This window comes from Protopterus annectens, chromosome 13.part0, assembly GCF_019279795.1.
Source record: "Protopterus annectens isolate FY-2018-M chromosome 13.part0, PAN1.0, whole genome shotgun sequence".
NCBI classification, from domain to species: domain Eukaryota; kingdom Metazoa; phylum Chordata; order Ceratodontiformes; family Protopteridae; genus Protopterus; species Protopterus annectens.
Window position 1 is genome coordinate 300,292,587 of NC_056747.1, and position 23,851 is coordinate 300,316,437.

The 23,851-nt window shown below is 34.6% G+C and overlaps 1 protein-coding gene across 1 annotated transcript in view; it reads right to left on the bottom strand.

Annotated features, from left to right (window-relative positions):
* FSTL3 (follistatin like 3) overlaps positions 1–23,851 on the bottom strand; it is a 196,642-nt gene that overhangs the window by 59,642 nt on the left and 113,149 nt on the right. The window contains exons 3-4 of the mRNA XM_044053889.1: positions 8,431–8,643; positions 4,843–5,070 (exon numbers count right to left, since the gene is read on the bottom strand). Coding sequence (XP_043909824.1) covers positions 4,843–5,070; positions 8,431–8,643 — 441 coding nt within the window. The remainder of the gene's footprint in view (positions 1–4,842; positions 5,071–8,430; positions 8,644–23,851) is intronic.

Genomic DNA, 23,851 nt, shown 5'->3' on the forward strand with positions numbered 1-23,851 from the left:
AAAATTATATTAACTTTTGAAGACAGATTGCAATTAATAAAAATGGTCTTATTGCCAAAAATACTATATGTAGCATTAGCAATACAGTTAATTCCTGAAAGATGCATTCTTAAAGAAATAAACTCATGTTTAATACAATTTTTATGGTATCCCAAAAAGAATAGAGTAGCTCTAACTCATCACATTAGACCCTGGAAACAAGGAGGATTGAACTTCCCAGAAATAGAAACATATATAAAAGCATCTGTTCTTAAAGCTACAATAGACTGGATAATCCCAAATTATTTTGCCAACGGGAAAGAATTAACAACAGCTATATTAACAAATGAATTTAATCTGTTAAAAAAAAAGTTTTAATAGTAGACAAATCAAACAAACCCTGGTACATACTATGCATAATTATACAATATAATATAACAAAACCTTCTAAAACACCACTGATTAATCATTACATCAATTCCTTTAAGAAATGTATCAATGCAAACATAGATCTAAAACTTTGGTTTGACCTTTTAACCCCATTTACCATCACTAAGAACTTTCCTCACAAAATATATAGGGAAACAATAACCTCCAAGGAACAAAATGGATTCTTATGCTGATTTTAATGTGTAAATAAATTAAATGTTTTAGATATACATATGATAAAAACTGCTTACAATATTCCAACACAGGACTGGTTAACCTTACAAAGCATTCTAATGTACACTCAAGATGTATGCAGATTTATTAATAATTCCTCATTTAAATATATTCCAAATCTAATAAGTTTTCTGTATGAATTTATATATAATAGTTGTGAAAAGAAAAATTCCATTTCAAATCTATATAAAGAGTTAATAACATATAAAACAATTCCCAAACCATCATACTAGCAATTCTTACCAAAAGGTCAGTCACTGCAGTTAACAGAAGAAATTAAAACTAACGTCTTATTATCAGTTAATTACACCTCTAACACACAGTACTGAAAAATATTTAACTGGAAATACTTACATAGAGCATTTTTAACACCAGATAGAATTAAAAAGATCAGTACTACTGCAAATGTTTTTTTGCCGGAGGTATGAAAAGTCAAATAAAGCAGACTGGATTCACATTTTTTATGAATGTAATAAAATTAAATCATATTGGAATGGAATCAATCATTTTTACAAGCTTTATTTAATGAATCCTTTACCTTAACTAAAGTATTGATTATACTAAATGTAAATGAAGGTCCCTACCTGAATAAGACAAATATGTATTTGTTATGGACAATATTTGCTATATCTAGGAAATGCGTAACCAGAAGGTAGAATTCAAATATACCCCCGACCTTGGAAGAATGTTACACTTTACTGAAGACAACTGCATCGATGGAAATAAAAATCAAAGAACTATGAATCTACCCCAGGCCATTGGTAAATAATCCTTGTAAGAAAGTTTTATCTTTGTTGGACACTCGGCAATAATCAATATTGTATCTCTGATAACTGATCTGTTAATTCTATATTTAATAACATACAGTGTATATAACTGAAAGTCAGGCTATTGTAAATATTGTATATACTTGTTTAAAATGATATTTAAAAATATTATGTAAATGTTATTTTAATTGAAAATAAAAATATTTGAGCAAAAATAAAAAAGAGCAATAGTACTGGTGTTTAAGAGCACAAATGGAAACATTTTAAAAGTAAATTCAACAACAGATTATGTAGAATTTAACAGTGAAAAGCAAGAAGAGTGTTTTTGCTGGAAGACAAGCCACCTTGCCACTCATCACAATCCACTGTGCTTCAAATAGAGTCCCACTGAAATTAAGAAATGAGGAAAGTTATACTGTTTTTTTACGTAATTCTCATGATTCATCAGGTGTGCTGTTGTTAAAGACAAGTGAATCTTCTCTACTGTAACTACTGAAAACAAAATGTAGCTAGGTCACACTCCTAAAGCTCATGTACCACAATCACACTACCATGGAGTAAAAAGAAAAGCTATTTTTATCTTGACATAGCTGCTCAATTAGGTTGCACCAGCTCTAGCTGACCAATGAGGAGGCACCAGCTCTAGCTGACCAATCAAGTGGCAACAGCTCCTGTCCTCGTTTATCTGCTCTAATAGACCCACATTAGACTCTCCTGGGTTCAACCTGACCCATGTCCAGGGCCAATAAGACCAGGCAGACTACACAGGCCTCTTGCCACTTGCCATTGGTACACATATGTCCATAGAGCTTGCATATAGAACGCTTCACTTTACAAGCCTGTGGTACTAAGTGTTTTTATTTTGTTTGGTGGCTGTGTAAATGGACTGGCCCTAGGACCATTTTTATCCACCCATAAAGTAGAAAAATAGTATACATCCACATGCATCAGCATTAAATTAGAACAAAAGGGTGATGAACATCTCCACTATGTGCAGCATAAACACGGGGGCAACAAACAGCCAAAATTAGGACAACATGCAACAAAAGCCACTGCATAGTCTGTGCCCTTTCTCGTGTAGCATATCTCTACATGCACTGCCTTAAGCATTACATGAACATATACACTGTGGTTTTGAATGTATATTTATCACATCAGATAGCAGAGCCCTGCACATGTAATTCACAGACAGCAGAGCCCAGCACACGTAATTCACAGATAGCAGTGCCCAGCACATGTGATTCACAGATAGCAGAGCCCTGCACATATGATTCACAGATAGCAGAGCCCTGCACATGTGATTCACAGATAGCAGAGCCCTTCACATGTAATTCACGGATAGCAGAGCCATGTGCATGTAATTCACTGTACATGCTGTATGTTCAGTTCAGCACTATGCATCTCATACTGCTGAGTATACACTGCTGCACATTCTGCACTCATGCATGTGCACTGCCTCACTGACCACTATGCTCTAATGGATTGCAGGTTTAGTTTATTATTGCATACTTCACACTTTTACTCATGCAGTTTAGGACAGCTCATCTTAAGAACTTGATCTGTACTGAATTGCTACACCCACTGTAATTATGTACATATAGTACACTTCAGCACATTATAATGGCCAATGCATACTGTTTTCATCTTTTTCCCTTGGATTGTGCAACATTATTAATGTATGTATGACTCTATAGAATTGTCAGATGTGTGGTATATCTTGTAGCCTAGTTTACAATCTATCAACTTACTTTTCTATAGTACTACTTATGTCACTTGTATCATTTTTGGACTATAATGTATTTGTATTGTATTGTATGTTAAGCTTTTCTCCCTTGGCCTCCACTGATAATGGGTTGTGTACACCCAGGCAGATCACCTGGTAAACAAATGTCAAATAAATAAATAAATAATTGTCTGTATACATAGACATGTGTGTGTATGTGTGTGTGTGTGTGTGAGTGTGAATGTGTGAGCGTGTGTGTGTGTGTGTGTGTGTGTGTGTGTGTGTGTGTGTGTGTGTGTGTGTGTGTGTGTATGTATGCATCATGAGTTTACAAATTCTATTCCTACATTTAGTGATTCCTTTATATACTGTACTGTCTGCTACTCCAAACTCTACAATGTTGCATGTATATTAGGCAGTGTCTGTTACTGCAAGCTCTAAAGTGTAGCATATGTATTAGGCTCTGTTTGCTACTGCAGACCCTGTTGCATGTGTATTAGGCACTGTCTGCCACTGCAAACTTTGCAGTGCTGTATGTACAATAGGCACTGTCTGCCACTGCAAACTGCAGTGTTGTATGTGTATTAGGCACTGTCTTCCACTGCAAACTCTGCAGCATTGCATGTTCATTAGGCACTGTCTGCTACTGCAAACTCTGCAGTGCTGCATGTGTATTAGTTTGAAATACATTATGCTTCCTCATATACAGTGTATCCCTGCATACTGTAGGTTGCTGCACAAGTTGTACACAATCACATTGTGTTATGCTATAATTGCAGTGTGATGTGACCTGAAATAGATCACAATGCATTGTTTCAAACTCATTACTGTTACAAATGTATTGTGTGACTCCATGTTTTGTGTAGGTGAACATGGAGTACATTATGGCACAAATACAGTATATTGCTGCATACTGTGCAGTCATAAACATGTAGCATGTTGGATCACAGACCAAAGTATACCTTATTTAGCATGTTATAACCGTGAAAGAATTTGTATTTAGCATGTTAATCAGCACCTGAGTACACCATGTTCCAAGTCACAGATGCACATACATTACATTACATTACTTCACACATTAACAGTTCAGCTAAAATGAACACAAAACCATCAATCATTTAATGAGGCCCTAAACTCCACTAACACAAAAATAATGATCTCATATGGAAGGGGAGTAGGATGGCTGGTTGGTAAGTGAATAATGTTGGAGATTATAAGACCACAGATGTTGTTCAGCTGGAGTACAAAACAAACAATGGGTAGGAATAAAATAATTTATCCACACTGACAGGCTGTTGCTCAGGATTAGTTATCCAGACATTATTTCTACTTATGATAAGTTTCTGTAGTGATTTAAGTTAGTAGTAAAGTGTAGAAGTGTGGGGTGTATTCTATGTATGAGTGGTAAACAGCAAGCACACCAAAATAAACACATCCACATATCTCTAACACCCTAACTTCACAAGCAATATTTCCTATCAATCAGTAAAACAACAAAGTAATGTCACTTGATAGGAAATGTAGAAGCCCTGTCTAATTGTATAACACAACATCCCACATTTAGGCTGTGAGACATGAGATTTAGTCAAATGTTTTAGTAGCCGAAGACTAAGATTTCTTTCTCATTGCTCCCTGTGCTGGAACATGTCACTGTGTTTGCAGAAAGGTAAAAAAAAAAAAAAAAATCACAGCTGCATTAATGACTCTTACTTGCACATCTTCCATAGTGACGAACTCCAATCGACCTTCCCAAGAAGCATGTTGCTCGTCGTAGATCACAGGCTGAATGGTAGGTAACATTGTTATTCCCACACAGTTCATCATCCAAGGAGAAAGATGGGGGACAAGGAGCCATCCGGCATATTACACAATGTGCACTGTCGGTCTGGTCAGTCACACAGGTATGAGTACCTGGGCAGACAACATTTGAGCAAGTCTCTAGAAAACAGAATTCAGGCTCTCAGGGACATGTTTTAAAATCTAAATGAAAGTAGTACATGACTGAACAAGTTCCTCTGTACATTAAACAAGACTGATTAAATAAAAAGGAAAGTAGTACATTATGAACAAGTTACTCTGTATATTAAACAAGACTGATTAAGTAAAAACAAAAGTAGTACATTATGAACAAGTTACTCTGTATATTAAATAAGACTGATTAAGTAAAAACGAAAGTAGTACATTACTGAACAAGTTACTCTGTATGTAAAACAAGACTGATTAAATAAAAAGGAAAGTAGTACATTATGAACAAGTTACTCTGTATGTTAAACAAGACTGATTAAGTAAAAACAAAAGTAGTACATTATGAACAAGTTACTCTGTATATTAAATAAGACTGATTAAGTAAAAACGAAAGTAGTACATTAATGAACAAGTTACTCTGTATGTAAAACAAGACTGATTAAATAAAACAGAAAGTAGTACATTACTGAACAAGTTACTCTGTACGTTAAAAAAGACTGATTAAATAAAACCTAAAGCAGTACATTACTAAACAAGTTACTTTGTATGTTAAACAAGACTGATTAAATAAAAACGAAAGTAGTACATTACTGAACAAGTTATTCTGTATGTTAAATAAGACTGATTAAATAAAACCAAATGAGAACATTACTGAACAAGTTACTCTGTATGTTAAATAACACTGATTAAATAAAACCAAAAGTAGTACATTACTGAACAAGTTACTCTGTATGTTAAAAAAGACTGATTAAATAAAACCTAAAGTAGTACATTACTGAACAAGTTACTCTGTACGTTAAACAAGACTGATTAAATAAAACCTAAAGTAGTACATTACTGAACAAGTTACTCTGTACGTTAAACAAGACTGATTAAATAAAACAGAAAGTAGTACATTACTGAACAAGTTACTCTGTACGTTAAACAAGACTGATTAAATAAAACAGAAAGTAGTACATTACTGAACAAGTTACTCTGTATGTTAAATAAGACTGATTAAATAAAAACAAAAGTAGTACATTACTAAACAAGTTACTCTGTATGTTAAATAAGACTGATTAAATAAAAAGGAAAGTAGTACATTACTGAACAAGTTACTCTGTACATTAAACAAGACTGATAAAACAGAAAGTAGTACGTTACTGAGCAAGTTACTCTGTACGTTAAATAACACTGATTAAATAAAAAGGAAAGTAGTACATTACAGAACAAGTTATTCTGTATGTTAAATAAGACTGATTAAATAAAACCAAAAGCAGTACATTACTGAACAAGTTACTCTGTATGTTAAAAAATACTGATTAAGTAAAAACGAAAGTAGTACATTACTGAACAAGTTACTCTGTGCATTAAACAAGACTGATTAAATAAAAAGGAAAGTAGTACATTAAACAAGACTGATTAAATAAAAAGGAAAGTAGTACATTACAGAACAAGTTATTCTGTATGTTAAATAAGACTGATTAAATAAAACCAAAAGCAGTACATTACTGAACAAGTTACTCTGTATGTTAAATAACACTGATTAAATAAAACCAAAAGTAGTACATTACTGAACAAGTTACTCTGTGCATTAAAAAGACTGATTAAATAAAACCAAAAGTAGTATATTACTGAACAAGTTGTTTTGTACATTATATAAGACTGATTAAATAAAACAGAAAGTAGTACATTACTGAACATGTTACTCTGTACCTTAAACAAGACTGACTAAATAAAAACAAAAGTAATACATTAGTGAACAAGTTACTCTGTACATTAAAGACTAATTAAATAAAACAGAAAGTAATACATTACTGATGGTGGTTCAAAAAGTCACCTAATGCCTACAACCTCTATTTTTTTTAATTTACTGTTACTGCTTTCCATCTTCAATCAATACGGTGACTTCTCTTGGCCACTTGTAGGCCCGTTTCATTTCAAGCCTTGTGTTCCTTCTGATGCATCTCTATGATTTCCCATAAAGCCCTTTGGCTGATGAATGCGTTTAAATGAAGAATAATAAGGGCCCCTCTAACCAGTATATTTAATAAGTTGTCACCCCCTTTTATATACTATAGCAATCTTCAGCCATTGTACAAAGCTCTTCTGAATTTTAAGATAGGAAGCAAAACAACCAGATATTCTGGTTTTACAGTTTCCTCCATGAAGAATTTGACTTGGTGATATATCAATACATGGTGAATTATTCTTTCATAATTTCTCGTACTACAATTCTCAATGTAAAGCAATTCTATGTACCCAATGCCCATTAATGTATTATTTATGGGTCTGGGTTGTGTGCTCACAACCACTGTTTACCTCTTAACTGACTACTCTGTTCGAATCCTATGGATCTCCTAATCGAACAACCCCATCCCCACCACTGCAATTAGTCACAAATCTTGTTAGCCTACTCATGTAGAGATGCATTGAGATGGTTCCAATCAGTGAGTCACATGACACTTGCCTTCTGTCTATTGCATGTGTCACACAAGTCTTGGGAGGGCATCATCTTTACTCTAAGACCATCTTTTTCCTCTGTAGGCCAGACATTTTCATCAAGGCATCTAACAGGTCTGCAATTCTCAGAAGTCTCTGATAGCAGTAAAAGAGTAGGCCCTTCCTCAACTTCCTGCTGAGAGAAAAGATAGTCCCTTAGCTGCTTCTAAAGAACCAGTGTGTTTCATCAACCAGAGCTACCAGCAGCACAACCATGCACCACTAAACTACCTTTAGCCCATCTGCCTTTTCAATGAAAAATTACTGTCTGTTAACTCCTGAACTCAACTACCCAACAGGTACTTGCTGTTCCTTCTAGTTTTATGACACCTGATGAGCTGAAAAATCTCCCTCTATTACATGTCAATGGGTGCAAAGTAGCTGAATATGTCTATAGTGTTCTCAACCTTTAACTTACCAGAGCAGTTCTTTGGTTCAGATCCTGACTCAGTTTGGCTGCCATATTTTTGTATTTTTTTAACCTTTCATGTCATTTCTGAAATTAATTTTCCAAAAGTGGCTATGTAATCCAAGCTGTAACTCTTATAGACCTGTATATTGCCATGTGTTCTGCTAACAGTAATGCCAAAAAATGCCTCTTACATTTTGTACCACCTGTTTAGTCTTTGAGCTAGGAGAAAGAATGCCTCATAAACAGAATTCCTGTCATATACCCGTTAGTCCAATCCAACCTCTACTCAAGACAATAGCATGAATCAATTTCCATTTTTGTAACTACTTCATTGAATTTTTATGTTACGAAAATTCTAACTATGCATTTTTCCATAGATCACTGTTTTGACTGTACTTTGCAATGAAGTCTAAGGAATAGGTGGATTTTCTGACCCTTACTTTTACATTCGCCTTGATACATCACTTCCAGGTCAGGCTGGCCTCTACACTTCGCCATCATCAATGAACACTCGTCCTTATAGGTGATGCCGTCTGATCCGCAAACCTTCTTCTTAGGGAGGGTGGAGCAGTCTGGTGCACACACACAGTGTGCTCGCCCATACTTTACACGGCAAACCTTTCCCACACCACAATCTATGCCTTCACAAGACTCTAGAAATCATTAAAACAAATATTATAGTTATTCATAACACAAGCTACAACAGATGTCACTACTTAAGTTAGACACTGTTCCATGCTGGTTGTAAGCCTCAAGAAAATAAGCTGGAATTAATGCAGTCTGAAGTATTGCACTGTATTCCTAATCAGGTTTAGACTGAGAATTGTACCCATAAATCATACAAATGTCACTTTTGTCAGCACTGAAGAAGCAAAACCTCATATAAGTTTCCATTTAAATGATAAAGTTCATTATGTCATCAGCATTGCTATGGCCAATATCATCCCCTTCTGTGATTAAAAGGGACAGAATCAATACGGTCAGTCTACTGTATGCCAACAGTGAGAACTGTGTATCCCTGGTGGAATCATTAAACTGCACTCTAACTGAAGCTAGAGTCCATTTTCATTTCTGTTTCAGCAGAAAAATATTCTAACAGCAAACTTTTCTATGTGAAATTCATAGCTTCTTCTTATCAAAGTAAAAAAAATACCATATATACTAATACTAGAACAGCAAAACTGTGACTTTCCATTAAACTATAATGCACTACATTTTTTTTATTTCATAGGTTTTTTTAAAAAGGAGAACTGATCATTGTTGACCAATTCCAGTCTCAGCCCAGGGAGCAAAAGCATGAAATTTAAACACCAAATGTAAATACAATAAATTCATTAAAATAAAATGTCAAAGCATTAAAATCTATATACATACATGTTAAGTTTAAAAAAATGAGCTAACAACTAAAATGAAAGTTCATAGCTATAGCTATGCAGAGAGACTTTATATTGTTTATTTATTTATTCATTTATTTATTCATTCATTTTCCATCCTTTGTTGACCTGGTTTATGCCATTAGGCTAGTTGCCTCTTTTCAGAGGAGAAGAAAGGTGGTACTTATACTACTACAAGAAACTTGTCAGGGCATGAACAAACTTCCCCTACTCTTTTTGATAGTTGCCATGGGATCTTTTGCATCTACCTGAGCTACCAACAACTTGAGCAGATGGCATGTCAGTTTAATATCTCATGTGAATGATGGTTCATAAGATCTGTAAGAGTAATTGCAATTGTGCAGAGAATAAAACTGTAAATTATGAGGGAGTAACTAAAGCTAAGTGAGAGATCCAGAGGTGTTGAATCTGCATTCACTTTGTTTAAGCAGAGAGAATCTAAAATGGGATCTGAATTTAGACCATGGATAGAGGGAGGTTTTACCAGAGTTTATGGGAGAGAATGGATAACCTGTGAGCAGTACAGTGGAAGTTTGAAGGGCTGGGCTTGACAGGGAGTAACTTATAAGACTGTAAAAGGGGAAGTTAGGAAACATTTTGGTGAAAAGGGGAATAAGGGTGTCCTGATGAAATAGTTTAAATACTAGTGATCCAAGGTGGAGATCTACTCTTTGTTTAATAATTATACTGTTCACCTTTTAATCCAAAAAGTAAAAATGTCACCCAGACAAACCAATTAGTAAAAACTACATGAAAAACCTAGCCAAGCTAGAATTTTCACTGTGTGTTACCTTAAACCTCATGCTTTAAAGATCCCATGTTTCTAGAGTATAGCCAAACAGTCCACTTATGCTGTGCTGATGAGGTCATAAGAAGGCAAAAACATGCATGCCCACAGTTAGTGGCTTTTGGCTTTGTTGGCCTAAATCTGTCCATAAAGAATTAAAAAGGAAAAAGTTATGGACATTCTGAAGCCATTTACATGAAACCCTTGATGTCCTTAAGGAGCAATTTGCATATATCCCATGGGTCTTTATTACATGAGGTTTAAGCTTGGTTATTTATTTATTTTTGTAGTTTTTACTAATTTGTTTGTCTGTTTACTTTTTAGTTTAGTTGTTAGTTGGGATATTTTGCAGACACCTTAATGGTTATGGTCATCAGTGGAGTTTAAATATCCTGTGAATCTAGACTATATCCAAACAGTCCATTTATGCTGTGCTGATGAGGCCATAATAGCTAGTGGATTTGTGGTCTGAATCTGTCCATAAAGACTTAAAAAGGAAAAATTCATGCACATTCCAAAGTTGTATAGCTAAAGCACTTGATGTTCTTAAGGGACCATTTACATACATTCCATGGGCCTCTATTACATGAGATTTAAGGTACCACACAGTGAAAATTCTATCTTGGCTACATTTTCTTGTATTTTTTACTAATTGGTTTGTCTGCGTGACTTTTTAAATTTTTCCTTTAGTTGTTAGTTGGGATAATTTGCAGACACCTTAATGGTTATAGACATCATCTGGATTTAAAGACCTTGTGTTTCTAGAGTACAGATAAACAGTCCACTTATGCTGTGCTGGCAAGGTCATAAGAAGGCTGAAATGTGCATGTCCTCAGCTAATGGCTTTGTTGTCCTAAATGTGTCCATAAATACTTAAAAAGGAAAAGTAAAAAGTCATGGACGTTCAGAATCATATAGCTGAAACACTTGATGTCTTCAAGGGGTGATTTGCATATATCCCATGGGCCTCTATTAGATGAGGTTTAAGTTACCAGACAGTGAAAACTCTAGCTTGGCTAGGTTTTTCTTGTAGTGCTCACATTTTTAATGCAATGGTAGCGCTGTTCATGTTTTGGGGATTTGGCTATAAATGAGCAGATTTTATTGTGTATGAACTGAATTACTGTGGAGTGCCTTTTTGATGCTGAAGAGAGCAGTGGCAGGCCATATTCTAACTGGGCAAATAGAATGTCCTTGCCTATGGCTGCTCTGTCAGTAGGTGACAGGAAGTGTGATATGTCTGGGCCACAAAAAATAAATAGTTTATTTTTGCATTGGTTTTCTCAATGTGAACTTGAAAATTTAGGATTGGGTCTAGACAGTAGATGTGCTTTTTATTGCTATCATTATTTGATCTTTAATGAATAGTATGCCAGGAATTTTAGAGAGCTTCTGGTGTGTGCCAAACTTCATGTTTTTTAGTTTTGCTGGAGTTCAGAAGGCGCTCTTGTGTAATGAGTCATGTAGTAAGAAACAGATGATCAGTTTGGAGCTGGTTCTGCATTTCATTATGGTAGAGGCTGGTTCTATAAATGCCCATGTTACCTGGGTATAAGAGTAATGGGAGGTGGGGTGAGATCTGTTGGAATTTTATTTATGAAAACAGAGAACAGTGGGCAAAGACTGAGTCTTTTTTTTTTCAAAAATAATATTTTATTTCTTTTTAAGATATAGTAACAGATTAACATACAAAAGAAAACTAATAACATTGCAGAAAAACTGGCATGCGACAGTGTACATATAATAAGATGTTTAACTATAATATTCTTCATGCATACTACAATTGCAAAAAAAGACATATAAAAGTTTGTTTGTACACATATAAGTAAAGATTATATGGCATAACAGCAAAACTATTCACAGCTATTTATACATAGTGTCACCATTTACATATTCACTCAACATTTTCTAAGGGAGAAAATGAAGATGATTTTTTAACATTTTATTTGGCCTTGACTTGTTTTCTATTTATTATACTTTTAGGGTTTTTGGTATTAGTAAAGTGGTTCATACTTCTATTTTCTGCATTTAAAACACTTCTTCATAACTTACTATTTTATTATATTATCAAAAAGGAAGCTCCAGTATTTAAATAGATAAGAGAGTTTACTTTTATCTTTTGCAACTAACTTATGCGAGGATATATATATTTTACTACCATAATTTTGAAGCCGTACCAGGATAATTTGGTTCAGTCGAGCCATTTTTGGGTTATATATAACTTAATTAATGCAAATACAGTAATCATTACATGTTTACTCAATTTGGATATATTTTGTGAAGTTATCGAATTCCCATGAAAGTGTTGATTTTTCATATCCCAATTTTTCCAGCTTCACTTTTAATGAACACCACAGTTTATAAGTATGTTTACAGCTCCAGAACACATGCAAAGTATCTGCAATTTTTGATGGACAATATGGACATTATGGTAAAAAACTTGAGTAGTATTTATTTAGTATCATTTGAGTAAGGTACTCGTTATTTATCATAAATTGAATATACATTAAGTTTTTAAAAGGAGTTAACTTTATAATATTTTCCATACCTTGCAATGTTTGTTCCATAGTAATGCTTTTGCTTTCCTTATCCAAGTAGTTTGAATATAGTATGGAAAATTGGTGTTTGATTGAGGAGATTAACTTATAAATATTAGACATCATTTTTCTCTTGGACAACAAACCCTTCAAGATTGATTATGTCAATAATATTTGGTTCACTTTTATTTATCTTTTGTGATACTATATTAATTATGTCTTTAATATTTCTTAGTATAATATATTTTTCTGTACCTTCAATATTATCCTAATATCCTCAATAGAATGTTCCCTTAATTTATAAAAGTCCCATACTGTAGTGTTTCTTATTAAAATATATAAGTTTAAATTTATCATATTATTGTTAATTTTAAGATCTGGGTTTAAATGTATTGATTGTAGTAGTTTGAGGGCATGGTCTAAATTTATGGATTTTATTAGCTTTTGAAATATGTTAAGTTTATTTTTGATCAGTTTGTGTATTTTGTTTCTTTTTTAATATTTTCTTGTTTAATAAATGGAAGTCACTTTGGATTATTATTTTGAGTTATAATATGATAAAACCATATTTTAACCCACATTGGGGACCACTCATTTTCATTGTAATGTGCTATCTGAATGATTTTATTGGCACAACTAATTTCATAGTATAATTTAAAATCCAGAAAGCCAATTCTACCTTTTCCTTTGGGTAGGATTAATGTATTATAGCTAATCCTAACTGTTTTTGGGAACCATATACATTTAGATAATTCTGCATTAATGTTATGGAAAAATTTATTTGGAATATTTAAACTGGTTGCATTAAAATAGTATAAGATTGTGGGAATGACATTCATTTAATAATAGTTGCTTTGGATAAAAAAGAGAATTTTATATTGTTACATCTATTAATGTCTTGTGTAATATGTCCCCAAGTTTTTTGTAAATGTTTTTTTCATTAGTGCTTTATGAGTGTGCTTGAATCTTATTCCCAGATATTTAAGCGAGTGATTTATTTTAATTTCAGTTTCTGGGAAATAATATTCTTCATGTGCTATAGGGTTTATTGGGAAAATAAAAGATTTAGATAGATTAATCCCAAAGTTTGAAAAGTCCTCAATTGTTTTCAAGATTTTATATGTCTGTATTAAGGAGTTTGAAGTGCATGTTTAAATCATTTGCAAATGCAGTGAATTTCAATTTGGTATTTTGAATTATTGGCATATGATGAAATGTTCTTTGACCTACATAAAACAGTAGGGGTTCTATATAAAGATTAAACGGTAGGGGGACAGGGGGCATCCCTATCTGGTACCATTTATAATTTTTACTGAATTTGAGTTTAGTTTGTTCATTGAAAGTGTTGTATAAGAGCTCCTGTAAAGTATTTTAATGATGTCAGTAAATTCTTGGGATACATTAAATTATTCCATTGCTTTAAATAAGAATTCTAAATTCATTTTATCGACGCTTTCCTTACATCCAACGATAAAGCATATTTTGGATTTCTTTCTTTTTCTAGGATTTGAATGGCAGCCCAATGTGAGTGTATTGTCACAGACTTGCCTTTTATTAATAAATCCATATTGCTCAGGTAAAATAATATTTAGCAGTACCTTTTTCAGTCTATTTGCCAAGGTCAATATCTTTATGTCAACATTTATTAATGCAATAGGTCTGTAATTATAAGGATTAGACTTAGAGTTAGGTTTGTGAATGAGGATAGTTTTAGAATTATTAAGGTACAGGTCTTTGATACCATATTTTCTAATATAATTATATATTTTTAATAAAATATTCAATATTTGCACATTAAAGGTTTTATAGTATTCAGCTGTAAATCCATCAGGTCCTAGGGCTTTACTCAGTTTTAAATTATCTATTGCTGCTTTGATTTCTTCCTTTGTAAAGGTTGATTTGAGAAGGACACTTTGTTGATTGCTTATTTTTGGGAATTTTAAATTATTTAAATATTGTTCATATCCTTCAATAGGAGACTGTTTTTGTGGACCATATAGATTTTTATATATTTCCTCAAATGACTTAATAATCTCAGAGTTTGTGTGTATTGATTCACCTTTAAATTGTATTTCTGTTATTCTAGTAGATGATTGTTTAATATCTTGCTAGTATTTTCAATGGGACTTGGGCCCATTCAGCATATTTAGAAAGTAATGTCAGTTCTACAATTGTATAATATTGTGTTTGTAATGAGTATAATTCTTTTTGCAGGTTTAACATAGTAGCTTCAAATTCAACACTGCATTCACTTTGAATTATCTTTTCTGTTTCTTTTAACTCATATTCTAAATTAACTTTCCTTTCTTTGTTTTGTCTTTTGTAGATTGAGGCCTTTTGTATTAGTATACCTCTAATTATGGCTTTTGTTCCACCCCATTGAACATCATGAGGAATGTCAGAGTTAGGAATAGTATTTTCTAACTGAGCAAGGATATCTGTTATTTCTTGTACTACTTCATTTTTTAATTACATTTACATTTAGCAACCAATTTGCATTATTTCTTTGACCAGGTCTGAGTTTGGGGTAATCTATTATGATAGAAATTTTGAGGTGGTGTGAGAGAGATCTGGGTTCTACTTTATATGTGATTCCTGATTCCAGCATATGCTCAGATATTAAGAAGATGTCTATTCTTGACCAGGATTTGTAGCAAGGTGAATAATAAGTGTATTTGCTTATTAAGTTACTATCTTGATTACAAATATATGGGTCCACTAAACTGAAGTCATTCATTAGCTCTTCTAAGGCTAATGAAACCTGGGATGCTCGCCCATCATTTCTGGATGATCTATCCTTGATAGGGTTTATTAGTACATTCCAATCCCCTCCCAATATAAGGTAATGGTCTTGAAACTTTTTAAGTAAGTTCTATATTTCATAAATGAAATCTTGATTCATACATGGGCCATAAACATTTAAAAAGCAAAAAGGCATGACATATGAGGGGATTGAGCATGTAAAATAACACCATCACCCCTTATCATCCGATTTATAATTAATAATTTCACCTTTAAAAGATTTTTTTAATAATGGTTGTAACTCCTTTTAATTTAGTGCTTTTATTAATGGTTGTAACTCTTTTTGATTTAGTTCTATTTCCTGCTGCTATAACTTGGTTTATCCAGCATTTATCTTTATCTTTCTCCCGCTGTTCAATATGCATATGTGTTTCTTGCAAAAAGGTGACATTTGCATTTGACTGAAATGTTAAATGAATAAGAAGTTTTTTTCTTTTTATCTTGAAGCCTGTTAACATTCCACAATTCAGTCATTATCATCTCCTTTTACATATTTCTATACATTTATTATTTATACAGATACAACCCTTCTTATTAAATTGACAATTATTAATACTTATGGATAGTAAAATGTTTAATACCATGGTGACACAAATCTCTTTCATAACTTTCCCAGTGCCTATCCACCTGACCACCATAAATGAAAGAGAGTAACAACAGGCACTTGTAGAAACTTCCTAAACTTACAATTCCAAAGTGTATTAAAACATAGTAACAAACCTATAATACATCATTTAGAGCAGTCCTGTTCAACACAACACTCACTGACCTCACTCCTGAACTATAGTGTTAAGCTAATGTACTATTTTTCTTTTTTTTTCTGTTCGTTTGAGAAAAAGAAAGAAAAAAACTATTTTTGTCATACTGCTTACCAAATTAGACATTGTTTTCAGTTTATGGTTTCATATTGATCTATTTTTCATTGACATATTTACCCTCTATGTTAACAAGATTCACATACAGTAATTGCATCTTACTTTAAAACACATTTGTTAGGCTACTAACTTATATTAAATAAGCAATGTAATACTTTTTATATAGATAGTCTATAAGACATCTGAGTGTAATTAGATAAAACAAAATGTTTCAAAACTTTTTTGACTAAATACAGGTATTAAATCTAGCTTTTAGACTTGCCCAAAGCTCCAAGGTAAAAAGGTTCTAAGTCTCAGTAAGATTTATCAGTTGTATAATTGTAAATCAAGCATACACAGACTTATACAAATGTTTAGGCATATACTAATTTCAGTTGCCTCGAGACTTTCTACTTAAAAATAAGGTTAAACATGTCTAAGGTGTCCAATATTTGCACTCTAAACTTCAGATTCAAAAAAGAATAGAAAAACACACAACTAGAGTAACTCTTATTTGATGTTTCTTGCTTCATCTGAAAAAACACAATCAAATAATTCCTATATCACTGCATTTGTTACAGAACCACCAGGTCCATCATGGAAGATTCCTTTGAACTTTAGTATTTACAATGACCTCACCTTATGACATACCACCCCCTTTGACTCAATAATTTAACTGTTACTTAAGTAACAGTTTTCTTTTTCGCTTAAGAAAAAAAAATGGGGGGATATGTCTTTATGGTAATAAACTATGGACTTAGGGGTTAATGTTTTTCTTATCTTTCAAAGCAGGTTGGTAATGATTTCCCCACTTTATCCCTTCCTTTTCACCTTCAGACTTATTTTTACACAGTTAGCATGGCTAACTCTGTTTTTCCAAAATTCCACACTAAATACATTGTCTTAATATATAATAGAAGAGTCACATACCTTATTTTATCATGTGGGCTATTTTATTTTATGCTTGAAGTTTATTTTATTTAGTTGCCATAGTTGCCAATTCTCACCATAGTTCATTGTAAAATCTTCGCACAGCATTATATGCTGGAAATTGGTGAGAGTGTAACTCTGATTTATGCAGTATCAGGCACCATTAATACAAATTTATTAGCCCACTCATCAAGTATTTTCACTTCTGTTGACTTCAGGTTCTTTTGGAACGTTGCAACGGAATTATTTTTGGCAGAATACTTTTATTTTACATCAGTTAGGATTTCTAAACATTTAGGTGTTCTTGTCTTGATCAAGTGCTTAACTTGGACAAAAAAGAAGGTAGAAAAGGACTGCTTCCATTTTCAAAGGTGCAGAATTTCATTAAAACTTTGGAGAAAAGCAGACTTGGCTTCTCCTCTTGAGTTCACCTGATATTTATGATCTTTAAGTTGGAAGGTTAGAGTAGCCAGATATTTCATTTGGAACTGAACTTTTTTATTTATTAAGTATGCACAGAAAGGCAAAAGTATCTGCCTCTTTTGTTTTATTTGCATCAGAAGGTCTTTGGCAAAGGATATTTTATGGCCTTTCCATTGAATTAATTTTTTTTTATTTGGCTGCTGTATTTTTGCACATGTATAAGTTTAGGATTCTGGCATAGACCTGTCTAGGGCAATCAGTTACTTGAGATTTACGCAGTGCTGAGTGGACTCACTCAATAGTGATTTCCTGGATCAGTACTTCACTACCTAGCAATGTAGAGAAGATTTCTTTTAGAACGTTTTGGAGCTGCTGTTGTTCGTAACTTTCAGGAATACCTCTTATGAGGATGTTATTACTTCTACTTCTGGCTGGATCTCATTTATAGAAACTCTTTTGCTTTTAATTCTTTTTGGAGCTTTTCAATCTTTTTTTCATTGCTTATCATTTTGGCTTCAGTTGCTCAAGTCTATTCATTATTTGTCCCAAACTATTAACAAAGGCAGTTAGTTTTTCAGAAAAGCTTTGTATTTCAGCTTGTAAAGGTTGAAGCACAGATTTTAGGTCTTCTAAGCTGTACGGTTGTTCAGTTTTTGGTTTTGAACTGGATTTCTGTGTTTTCTGTGGCTGTAGTTTTAAAGTTCTCTGCCTTTTGGTGACTATTTCTTTCTCCGGCGATGCAATTTGTGATAATCTGGTTTTTGAAACTTGCATTTCCATCTGTTCCATTTCAGTTGACATATTATTTATTTAAAAGAGATTCTATTTCCTTGTTGCATTTCTTTCCTTCACTTCCAAAGGAGTGTGGGCCTGGATACACATGGCAATGATCCTTGGAATGAGGCTGTTTTAATTTAACATATTCACATTGTTTTAAAGGGTTTTTTAATACACTGAGTACATAGATCAGTTCTATAATACTTCAAATGAATCTAACTTAGATTTTTTATGCTCAATAATTAGCGATAATAGCTTTTTTCCATTTTAGAGATTATTTTTGCCAGGAGCTATAAGGAGGGTGTGTTTATCGGCTGACAACCATCTTGTATCCCTCACAAAGATTGAGTCTTGAGGGACATTAGTGAGACATTGAGCTTCTGCAGAAGTGGATGAGCCAGTTTTTAGTCTCAAATGTCTTTTAATAAGGAAGTCTTTGAACCAGTCAGCAGGTTGTGGGCTAATGTCAATTTCAACCATGTGGGCAGAGGTGAAGCTAGGGTGAAGCAAAAGGAGCAGGTGCCCTGGGGGCAAGGTGTTAAGGGGCATGATCAGGATGGTGTTAACAATACCAGCAGTCAGAAATAAATGCTGATATAGAATTTGTGGTCATGGCTGAAGCACTTATGTGTGCATGGTATTCTGCTTGAAGCCAGCCACTTTATGGCAAGTGGTTTGTTACAGTTTCAACTGAAAGACCTTTTTTTGGTACTTGATTTACACAGAGAAGAATGGTGTGAATGACTAGGACAAAGGCCCAAATGAGGTTGAGAAAGAGGGCACCAGTTAGGTTGCCTTTGTCTGTGTTGCTTAGAATGTCATCTGTGGAAATCCACAGTAGAGTCAATGTACTTGTGCATGCCCAGACACCATATTGTTATATATATATATATATATATATATATATATATATATATATATATATATATATATATATCTTTTTTTTTTTTTTTTTTTAACCTAGTTCTGGTAAAATGAAGATGGGTCAGAAATCTGCAACTGTGTTTGGCTTGGCTTGTGTGGGGAATGTTCTAACTATTGCTGATTTCCTCCAGATGCTGGGTATGGTGTATGAGGTGAGGCATATATTTAAGATATAAAGCAGAGAGCTTATTATGTATTCTGAGAAGTGGTAGATGAATCATGGGCAGAGATTATCAGTCCCACTAGGATTATGGTTTGGTTTAATATATAGTGTTGTTTCTTTCATCAAAATAGCAAATAAACAGTTGTTCAGTAGTCAGACTATCCACTTATGCTGTGCTGATGAGGTCATTAAAAATGATGAAACATGCATGTCCACAGCTAGTGAGGTTTGGCTTTATTAACATGAATGTAACCATGAAAACTTAAAAAGTAAAAAAAATCATGGAGCTATGTGACTGAAACACTTGATGTCCTTTGGGGTCATTTGCATATATCCCAAAGGCCTCCATTATAGGAGGTTTAAGGTATCACACAGTGAAAACTCTAACTTGGCTGAGTTTTTCTTGCAGTATTAGACAGACACGCACACACTCCCACAGGTTTATTACTGAATCAGCGAAGTGACTGCTGTCAATCAGCATGTACAAGGCAGTTTTCAAATTGGCAAAATGCCAACTCAAAAAACATTGACTACATTACAGCCAATGGTTAGTGTAGTTCAATTATCTGAGTTTGGCATTGTGAACAAAGATCACAGTTCAGTGAGGAACAGGTAATTAACCCATTTTCTCACTGTAGTGCGATCTCGGATTTGCTATATATAATTTGCAGGGGTGTTGGGTGCAAGGGGGCTTTCCCCCTGCAAAATAGTAAAATACACTTACCGTTGACTGTGGAATGTCATGGTATAGTAAGCTGCATAGCATGGGTGACTGAAGTCACCTCTTGCTATGTTGAATACATCAAACTATGGGTGTCAATGTATTCAGTTTCAACCTGGCTGCATTTTCACCATTCTGGATTCAAGATTTTGGATTGACCATGTGACCAGTCGACGTATGCAGTTTCAAGGCTTCGGTACTAAACTATACACATACACACACACACACACACACACATATATATATATATATATATATATAACTAAAATTAACCGCACTCAAAAAAATTGAACGAAGAGAAGAAACTTTAACTAAGAAATGAACTTCGTGACAATAAAAGCATTCAATAAAATAGTAAATAACACCAACAACTCTTGTAGAACTTTAGCGCTTTCGTCTTATTTATTATCAAGACTTCTTCAGAAAGACATGTTTCATAAGTATGAGCAACCATTTTCACTTCCTTTATATACATTAGTTCTAGCAGGCCATTTAAATTAACAACAGTTCCTTTCCAATAGAAAAGTGTGAACAAGCAGGTGCTGTGTGCATTTTCATTAACATTACAATTGCAGTTACATAAGGCAAATTGGTCAGACAGTAATAGCCTTGTGGTGCCGTGTGCATACTAAAAGGGATAGTGTGCAAAAAAGGGATTGTGTGCAAAAAGGGACTGTGTGCAAAAGGATTGTGTGCAAAAAAAAAAAAAAAAAAGGTTGGGGGGGGGGGACCAGGAAAGATGACAGTCATGCTGTGATGATTCTAATATAAACACGTAACTTATGAGTGTTTGTCTCAAAGTAAGTAAAGAAGGAGCGGGAAGGTGGAGGAGGCAGGTAGAGTCCTACTATGCTTTGGCAGCGGTGTTTGTGTGTAGAGAAATGTGTGGGTATGCCACCTGATGGGGGAGTGGGAGGAATGCAGTGTGGACTTGAGGGGGGGGCTGTTAGGGGTCCGCCCATGACAAGGAGCCTATGAATAACAGTGTCGCCCAGAAGACTGTCAGTGCAGATGGTACCACCCGTGGGCTGGTTTGGGTGGTATCACCCCTTGAATGGCTCCGTGAAAATGTGCGACCGGGGGCTATAGTTGGTGGGGTCAGTGGGGCTAGCCTGGTGATTGGGAGCATGTGTGTAGAGTGCAGAGTCAAAGTAGAGAGAGAGTGCATGTGTGCAGGGAGTATGGGGAGTCAAAGTCAGAGAGAGAGAGAGAGAGAAACACATTATATTCACTTGCACAGTTGTAAATCCATAAACACATTAAATCTACTTGCACAATTCTTCAAACCCTCTTGCACAGTTCTTCAAACCTATCACATTTCAATCTCTATACCATTTAAGTGCACATTTAATGTTCAGTGTCTCGTTGAGACCTGGATGAACATCTCTCAGTTCTATCTGCCATTTTATTCGGACTTGCAGGAATGTGTCCATGTCCCTACAAATTCTGTTATTTTTCCAGCACTGTGAATTTGAATCCTGTGAAGTTTGGGCAAATAGTACTGTGTTTAAGGCATTCAAACTGTCCTGTTTGTATTGCTGCAGTGTGTTCTTTAATGTACTCAGCTTTGTTAGTTTGCCGATATAGAATTGCAGCCACAGTGGCATGACTGCAAGCACAAAAATGTAGTCTACTGTGCTTGCAAGTAACACTGTGGGAATTTCTATATCAGCAAAACGTACATGAAGCTGAGTAGCCGTATTAAAGAACACACTGCAGCAATACACAAACAGGACAGTTTGAATGCCTTGGCTAAACACAGTACTATTTGCCCAAACTTCACAGGATTCAAATTCACAGTGCTGGAAAAATAACAGAATTTGTAGGACATGGACACATTCCTGCAAGTCCGGGAATTAAAATGGCAGATAGAACTGAGAGCTGATGTCATCCAGGTCTCAACGAGACACTGAACATTAAATGCTTAAATGGTATAGAGACTGAAATGTGATAGGGTTTGAAGAACTGTGCAAGAGGGTTAGAAGAATTGTGCAAGTAGATTTAATGTGTTTATGGATTTACAACTGTGCAAGTGAATATAATGTGTTTCCTCTCTCTCTCTCTCTCTCTGACTTTGACTCCATACCCCTGCACACATGCTCTCTCTCTACTTTTGACTCTCCACACACATGCTCCCAATCGCCAGGCTAGGCGCCAGTGCCCCCACCAACTATACCCCCGTCTCACATTTTCAGCTATTCAAGGGGTGATACCACCCAAACCAGCCCACGTGGTACCATCTGCACTGACAGTCTTCTGGGGACACTGTTATTCATAGTTCTTGTCATGGGCGGACTCAACAGCCCTCAAGTCCACACTGCATTCCTCCCACTCCATCAGGTGGCATACCCACATTTCTCTACACACACACCGATGCAAAGCATAGTAGGACTCTCTACCTGACTCCTCCACCTTCCTCCGCTCCTCTTTACTTACCTTTGAGACAAACACTCATGTTACGTGTTTATATTAGAATCATCACAGCATGACTGTCATCTTCCTGGTCCCCCAACCTTTTTGCACACAATCCTTTGCACACAGTCCTTTTTGCACACAATCCCTTTGCACACTATCCCTTTAGTATGCACACGCACCACAAGGCTATTACTGTCTGACCAATTTGCCTTATGTAACTGCAATTGTAATGTTAATGAAAATGCACACAGCACGCTTGTTCACACTTTTCTATTGGAAAGGAACTGTTGTTAATTTAAATGGCCTGCTAGAACTAATGTATATAAAGGAAGTGAAAATGGTTGCTCATACTTATGAAACATGTCTTTCTGAAGAAGTCTTGATAATAAATAAGACGCAAGCTAAAGTTCTACAAGAGTTGTTGGTGATTTACTATTTTATTGAATGCTTTATTGTCACAGTTCATTTCTTAGTTTATATATATATATATATATATATATATATATATATATATATATATATATATATATCTTTCTGTCTATAGCTATCTCTCTATTGATATATATGGATCTACGTCGGAAGCTCGAAGTTTCAAAACTTAGAACTTCAAAAGTCCTAGACCATAAGGTCGAAGTTTTGAAACTTCAAAAACGTAATACAAAAAATAAAAACAAAAACATTTTTCTTTTACATTTTTGCAGTGGGCAAGTCCCCCTGCACCCCCCGCTAACTAAATATACCAACTCCGAGATTGCACTACAGTGAGGAAAATGGTAAATTTCCTGTTCTGAGCTGTACGTTAATCTCCATTCAAAACATTCAAAGTTTCAAAACTTCAGATGTTCTTCATTCCACATTGCTGCAGTCCTAACTATTGGGTAGTCCGCTGTCCCAGTCGGCCCGAATACCAAAGTATATGGCTGACGTCGGTCAAGGCGCATTAGACTGACGTCAGTACGTCAGGGTACTAATGCGCATGACCGACGTCATATCCTCAGTCTTTTTTGCCGCATGGTCCGATGCAGAAGCAGTTTTGCGAGTGCAGGTTGGCGTTCTGAAAGTTTCTGAAGTCAGAGTTTCAGACCGAATCAAAGTTGGCTAAGTACCCGTTGGGAATATTTTGTTTTTCTTGCC